Genomic DNA, 7860 nt, shown 5'->3' on the forward strand with positions numbered 1-7860 from the left:
TTTATTTAAACTATGATGATAGGCAGTTTATTATTCATTCCTTTTCTTTGTACTGAATAATGGAGGCTCCAGTTGATCACATAATGAGTGTCAGCATTGTTAGTGAAAATGGTTCTGCAATAGTGATTCTGAGAGAGAAAAATTAATTACAATTTTGATGAAAACATTAAGTTGGGTCTGTTAAATATGCATTGGATAGTGCTTGGTATTTCAGTGTGCATTGTACCTGTCTGGAAGTATAAAATTAAATGTGCAGCAGTGTTTTGACCAGGGCACAAAACTTGCTAGTTATATCTCTGCTTGAATAGCACAGGTAGCCTTGGCAGGATTTGATTTTTATTGCTAAACATTGATAAACGTTGATTTCACTACACACTCACAGACCAACAGAACAATATTTTTATTCGTAGTAATAGAAAATTATAGAAAGGATACATAAGAAAAAAAAATCTGGATGGGGGTAAGGAAGTCTGGGATGAGGGTAGAGCACATGCGTGTGCACACATGCACATGGAGTCTACTGCAGGTGGGGTGTGGAGAGCCCTGGCTGCACCACCCACGTGCTGCTCCTTTGGCAGCAGCTCAGGCATCACTGCAAGAGCTGGGGGTTATGTTAGGAGGGCTGTGCTGGAAGGGGGTTTGCCTAGAAACCGTCTGCTGGTGACAGGGCATGGAGGAGGGGATGCTGCTGAAGGGCAGAACTGTTGGCACTATGCCCAGGTCCCAGTCAGGGATTCAGTGCCAAACTCCCACTAAGCTCAGCTTTACCCCTGCATGCTGGGGGCATGGTACATATGGGTGCCCCCATGCTGCCCAGAGGGGCTGGTGGATATGGCTATCAAGGGGCTGGGCCACCCCTCTACTGATGACTGCCAGGCAGGGCTTGCCTCCTAAGAGGCCGTGGGGAACTTCTTCCCACCTCAATTTGGGTAGCCACTACCTCCTGGTACAGCATGGGGCTCAGGGTGTTCAGTGGCATTTGGCAGCCCGGAGTTCCCGATGCACCTCCACCAGTAGCAAATGCCTTCGACTGCCCAAGCCTGCAGCCCCTAGCCCAGTCCCTGCCACTGCACTCTGCTCTGTGAGAACAAAAGCTACAGCCTGGTAGGGATATACTACCACACGAGCAGAATGAGTTAAAGAAGGTATGCTTTATTGATATATGGATATTTACTTTTTATGTTTTGACGTGATTTTATAAAACTTATAAAAGTATACTGTCATTACTAAATTGTCTGCCCCCCACAGCCTTAATTTTGCATAATCATGAAAATTTAAATCCATACCAATCTTAATAAATGCTTAAAAAATATTGATTTTAGCTGTCAAAGTACAAATTTATTTCTTTCCAAATACAACTAATAAATTATTATATTTGTATCTCTGTACTAGATACAGCGCTGCTTTCTCTACTATGTCTTTATCTAGTTGTGGTAGATGGTATTTACTTTCTTCAGTATTTTAGCTTATTTCTTCATTATTTTAAAGGTAAACTTTATTGACTGTTTGGATTATTGCATTTGTTGATAACAGCCCTCTGGGTTTTTTAATACCTATATACAAACTCTATTTGCATGCATCAAAGATCAGCTTTCACACCATGTTAAGCAATTTAAAATTGGGGATCTCTAATATCAAGAAAAAAAACACAGGAAAGTGGAGAAAATATTTTCTAAGATATCTTTCTTTAGTGGCATTTGGAAGGTAACTGATTAACAAGTGAGTTTGTCATGGGTGGATCATCTCTGGGAATAAGAATAATTCAGTATTCAGTCCCGTATACTGTTTGATCTCTTTGCTGAGAAACTGTCTAACTGGGCTAACTGAAATGGTGGTCTGTGATTTGGACCTTTGCCTAGGAAGGAGTGATGAATGGTGATTTTAGGCTTTCCCCATATTTTGAGTATTCAGTTTGAGACATCTTAATAGGACGCCATTTTCAAAAAGTGATGAGCTTCTGCCCTCTGAAAATCATGTATCAAATTGTTTCACCTGGGTGCACAAAATCCCTAGTCCTCTTGAAAATCAGATATGCTAAGCATTTCTTAGAAACCTGAAAAAATGGGTTTGCAGAATATCCATTGTAAATATTAAGTCATTTAGTGTCTAAAGGGTTATGTAAGATGAACTTGAAACCGTGTAAGCAGTTGCTTTTTATTCCTTTCATTGTGTGAAATATTACCATAAGAATGCAAACAAAAATAGTTTATTTGCAAAGAAACAATGACACAAGACTAGTTTATCAATTGTTGCTTTTCATTTTAATGAGATACTCATCTGTTTTAGCTTATACAGTGGCTTCATGTAAGGTTAGGTCTAAACAAATTGTGCTAGAGAGGTAAAAGTGTCTGTACATCTTTCAGTGCTTTTTCCCTTTTAATTGCTGTATAGTGTACTACAGTGATTTTTCCCCCCATTTTAGTCTAATACCCAAGGGCCCTGAGAAATCTAAATGTACTGAATATCTTAAAGGAGCTGAAGAATCCTGTACATATTATCATAACTATGAAATAAAAGTTACTGACAGAGGTTACGATACTAACTGATAAAACTATGCTTGTGTTAAATTCAAATGTGGTTCAGTAGAAAAGAAACATTAATTTATTATGCCCATGGTTTTTAAACTCCCAAGAGATAAATGGAATTTCTTCATTTGCTAGTTTAAGTTCTGGTCCAGGAAGGTCATTTCAAGCACCACTTATTTCTGCTTAAAACTGCAGCATATTGTATTTTTTCAGTAGAATAACAGGTTTCAGTTGTTAAATGTTGAGTATTAATTCTTTTCCCCTTATTTTTCTAATAATGGAATATGAGGATTTATGCATAGAATAAATTTGGAAGGAAAAGTTAGCTCATCTATATGTGATTTAAGCTTTAATTCCTATGATGAACTAAGTAACTATATGCTATGTAGGTATGCACCTACAATTAGTGGGAACAGTAAAATGTGAAAAGCACCAAAAAGCAGGTCAACAATAACCATGCTAGCACATCATTTGGATTCTTAAGTGTTCTCTCCTGTACATATACCAGATACCTTCAGCTTCAGCAGTCCCAACTGCCAGTTGTTTCTAGAAAGAAATATAAAAAGTATCTTTACATAGCTTGAAGAAATGCACTTACTGCTATTTAAAGACACCTTCATAGAAAAGACCTAATACAATATATTTTCTATGATTTTTAATAAGAAGAAACTGTTCTAGATTCACAGGCAAAAATGAAGACATCCCTTCTGATACCCAGATAAGAGTAGAGCTGTTATTTTGTTTGATATTCAATCATCTAATGAATAAGATGTGTCTATTAAATTGTTTAACTCTTGACGTTTAGGCCATGCACAACAAAGTGTTATTTTTTACGTGGGTTGGATATTCAGGAGATACCCACGATATCAGTCTATTTAGAGACAAGTATTATAGAAAAAACTATAGAAGTGAAAAGATAGAAAGGTAGAATCTTATTTCTTTTGTTGGAAGGACGGGTGGTCATCTTTTTCTACCTCTACCTGAAAGCCAGATATTAGGGCTGTGCAGAATTTTGGCAGTCATTTTGTTTCAGAGGAGTTTCAGGCCATTTCAGTGCCCAGAACACCAAATCTGAATTGAAATGGAAGGTTCAGAAACATTTCCAAAACGAAACAAGGCATCCAAAACATTTTGGAAAGGTTTTCAAAAATTTCAGTTTCAGAGCTGGGCTTGCAGTGAAACAGCTGTATGCTGCTGCCCTGCCACGTGACTCCGCTCCGCCAGGAGCAGAGATCCATGCCAGGGGTCTCCTCACCACCACTGCCCGCCCTGGCAATGCGGGGCTGCGTGCAGGCAGCGGCAGCGAGGAGGCCCTGGCATGGATCTCTGCTCCCTGCGAAGCCAGGTCACACAGCAGGGCAGTGCTGGTCCCTGCTGCACGACCTGGCTCTGCAGGGAGCAGAGATCCACACCGGGGTCTTTTGGCCACTGCTGCCTCACCTGAGCAGCCCCACATCGCTGGGGCAGTACAGGGTAGGCAGCAGCAGTGAAGAGGCCCCTGATGCAGCTCTCTGCTCCCTGCAGAGCTGAGTCGTGCAGCAGAGACTAGCAGGCTTGCTCACCACACTGCACTGCTTCCCTGCCCCATGACCCAGCGTGACAGGGATCAAAGATCCATGCGGGGGTCTCCTGACCTGCGAAGAGGGCAAAGGCCCTCCCCTGGACAAGTCACCCACATCCCTGTCCTCCTCACCACTGGGGCCCTGCAGCCCCTGGCCCTGCAGCCCTGCCCGGCTGGGTAGGGCTGTGCAAAGCTTCCCTTGCAGCCTGTTCAAAACAGATTTGGCAGAAACAAAACAGGACAGAGATCCAAAACACCAAAACAAAACACCATTTTGCAGGTAGGGAGGTAAATATTTATATTTGGGTTGTTTCAACTGTTGTTAAACACTAGATTCAGTTTCTTAAAGTTTTATCTCTTCTTCTACAAAAGTCACTATCCTAAAAAGTGATGGGCAGAAAATTGGTGGCATCTGCTGTTCCTTTCACTGCCTGTCTGAAACTCCACAGGTCAGAGGGGTAAGGCTGTGCTAGAAGATTGGACTTCAATTCCTGTTAGCTAGGAACTACTGTGAGACTCATTCTGATCTGTACAATGAAGATGATAATGCTTACCCACCTGTTGTAAAGTGCTTTTTCATTCAGATTTATGGATGAAAAGCACTATAAAATTGCTAGGTATTATGGGCTAGATTTACAAAAGGGCAAAAGCAGAATTTAGACACCTATGTCCAAATGTTCACCCCCCAACACTCTGGCTCAGCTGCCATCTAAGCCTTGAGGAGCCTACAATCCACAGCCCTATCAGTTTGAAGCTAATAGTTCTGCCTTGGGGCATATCTGGAAACACCCCAGTCCTGACAGTTCCACACAGCAAGGCATTAACATAAATCTTATCAGGATCCACATGTAAGATATTCTTCCAACTACATCACCTGGGGGGCTCAGTTCAGTAGTCATCCTAGGATTGGTCCTAGCTCTGCACGAAAAGTAACATTCTCTTTCTTTCAAAACAGCAGATGTATGTATGTGGTAGTTCAACACTGATCCAGGATATAGCAGGCCTGGATTAAGTTTTCTCCTGTCCCTGAGGGGATCAAAACCCTGTCTCCCACCTCCCAGGAGAGTGCTCTACCCACCATTTTGGAGCACGGGGTGGAAGGGCATTCACAATTTTTCATTGAAGATTGTTCCATTTTTCATAAAAAGGCAGTGCATATAACCTCAGCCTACTGTTTCACACACCTGGATTGAAAGAGACCTGATTTTCAGCCCCTGCTCCAGTAACTGCCGTTGTATTTTACATAATACAACCACTGGGTGCAACTTAAATACCAAGATGTAGATTTGAATCCCCTCAGACAGGAGTGAATTAACCAAAGTCTCCCACATTCCAGATCAGTGCATCAAGCTATTGCCTAAAAAGGAATCTCTGTCATCTCTTTTGTTTCTTCTGCAAGCATATTTTGAGAAGAAATAATAACCCCTGCTCCTCTGTTTAGATTTTGGAAGAAAGGGCTTAGGTGTTGACCTTCAGGATAGACTTGGGGGTGAAGTGTACGAGATAATACATGGTGGCAGCTCCCTATGGTGCTGTGTACAGTGCCTAAGCACCCACAGAGAGACGGAGCATAACACACACATTTTCTCTACAGCATTTCCTGTTAGCTAACTTAGGTGGCTTCCCACTCAGTTGCTGGCTTTTGTGGAACCACTGAAGTGTTTAAGTCTCTCCTTGAATTGTACTGAGAGCCTAAACACATTGCTTAGGGCTGTTTTTTATTCCACTATAAAAAACAGATTTTCCATTTTAAGTGATGAATTTTGATATCTTCCATGTTATGAGAGTGTGATGATGTATCTGTAATGGTCCAGGACCAGTGATGCCCGGTCTTAAACATAAAGTTATTGTATTAGAAGCACAAAAATTATTGTATTTGCTGAAAAAAACCATTGTGCACTGAAAAATATGCAAATAAGTATACGAAATAACCATTCAAATAATGATTCTTCTTATTTACTTTATATTGCTCACAGTAACTGGCCAGTGAGTGAGTGAGAACTGGGTCATCAAAGATGAACCATTTCTTTAATTTGAGACAAGCTGTCAGAAGAAAGTGCTGACAGCAAACCCAAAAGTCAGTTAAGATGCCCTGTGAGTGACTTGAGTTTTGTCTGTACTGCACCAACTAGCTGCCTCAAAAATTATCATACATTTTGAACACTTTCTGTTACTGATTATACCTTTTACAAGGGTTGAAATTATTGTACAAATATGATAATTATTTTACACCTGGCAACACTGTCCAGGACTTATATGGGAGGCAGGGTTCTTTTTTTTAAGGTGATCTGAAGAAGAATGCTTTGCATTAAAAAGTTATCTTACTATATTTGAACTGTACAGTTAGTCCAGTAAAAGTTATAGCCCAAAAAATCCTTGCCTCTCGCATAATTCCTTGACCCTCACAGCTAAAACATCACTCTAAGAAACAAACGGATAAATGTAAGTGTTGCAGTGCTCCATACTGTAACATCCAAGTCCCTTTGTGGCTTTTTCTTTCTTTGGACGCACATGTTAAACAGTATCTAAATATGCAGCCGGAAAACAAAATAACTTGATGAATCATTCTGTTAATGTTTGATAGCATTTCTAAAAAGCTTAAAGACCACTTGAAGCAGTGACTCTCTCTTCCATGGTCAAGAAAATGTGTGAACATGAAAAAGAGGGAACCTTACTTGGTAATTACCTATTTCAAAAATACGTACTTGATTATCTGGTAAGCTAAAACTATGCATACGGATTTGCAATGACACTCTCCAGTATTGGTGTAACTTACCTGTTTATGCATAAATACAGGTTTCTCGACATTGATCTTCTGTCTCAAACCTATTTCTCGAGCCATTACAACCTCCATACCAGAATCGGGCACAAGAATTGGCATCCTTATCATAATACCACTTCACCTGATAGTCTCGGCAGTCTCCTGGTTGCAAAGGTTCTAAGCACCTAGGATCTGAAACAACAGCAAGTTACTTCACAGTTTTCTTCCCTGCTGTGATCAGCTGAATTTTCAGAATAGAATCTTCTAAGGTAAGTAAAAATCAACTCTTGTATCGCTTACCTAATATCTGACATGTTTGCGCCATATAGCACTCTCAATCTTTGACCAAATTGTTAATTGCATTAATTGGGGTTATATGAATGGATTGAAAGATATAAGAACAAAGTATCAGTTTTCATATTTGTTAGAACCTAGATTATGTTTCTGTGCCTAAATACAGAATTTAGTGCCTAATTTAGACATACAAGTTTTTATTTGGCTATTATATGTAGTCTTTGTCTAATGACTATAGCTAGCAGGATAAAAATAATTAGCATTTTACAAATATTTAATATTTACTGCAGGAAGCTAAGTCCTATTTTACCCTGCAGAGTTGATAAATGAACTTATTTGGGAGACTGGGGTGCAGTTTCCTAATGTGGTCCCTTATTCAAATTATGGACTTAATGGCAGTTTGCCATACCCCTACACAAATGTGGTGTGTAATCAAGGGTGGGTGGTTGTAGCCGTGTTGGTCTAAAGACATAGGCAGTCTAGATTCTTTGAGCAGATGTGATATCTTTTATTAGACCAGCTAAATAGTTGGAAAAATTGTTCTTTGCAAGTTTTTGGGCACAAAGGTGTTTGTGCTTGAAAGCTTGCAAAGACCAATTTTTCCAACTACTTAATTGGTCTACTAAAAGATATCACATCTACCCAAAGAATTGTGTGTAATCAAGCATACATAAGTCAAGTAGTTTTCAGAGGAACTTTGCAGCAAAGCTTTGACATGA

General features: G+C 40.0%; 1 protein-coding gene across 1 annotated transcript in view; it reads right to left on the minus strand.

Moving 5' to 3' along the window:
* Window positions 1–2238: 2238 nt before the first annotated feature.
* COL28A1 (collagen type XXVIII alpha 1 chain) overlaps window positions 2239–7860 on the minus strand; it is a 193180-nt gene continuing 187558 nt past the window's right edge. Inside the window, exons 35-36 of the mRNA XM_019508467.1 lie at window positions 6863–7039; window positions 2239–3070 (exon numbers count right to left, since the gene is read on the minus strand). Coding sequence (XP_019364012.1) covers window positions 6867–7039 — 173 coding nt within the window. The 3' untranslated portion in view covers window positions 2239–3070; window positions 6863–6866. The remainder of the gene's footprint in view (window positions 3071–6862; window positions 7040–7860) is intronic.

Source organism: Gavialis gangeticus, unplaced genomic scaffold, assembly GCF_001723915.1.
Source record: "Gavialis gangeticus isolate Ggan-Ray unplaced genomic scaffold, GavGan_comp1, whole genome shotgun sequence".
Classification (NCBI taxonomy): Eukaryota; Metazoa; Chordata; order Crocodylia; family Gavialidae; genus Gavialis; species Gavialis gangeticus.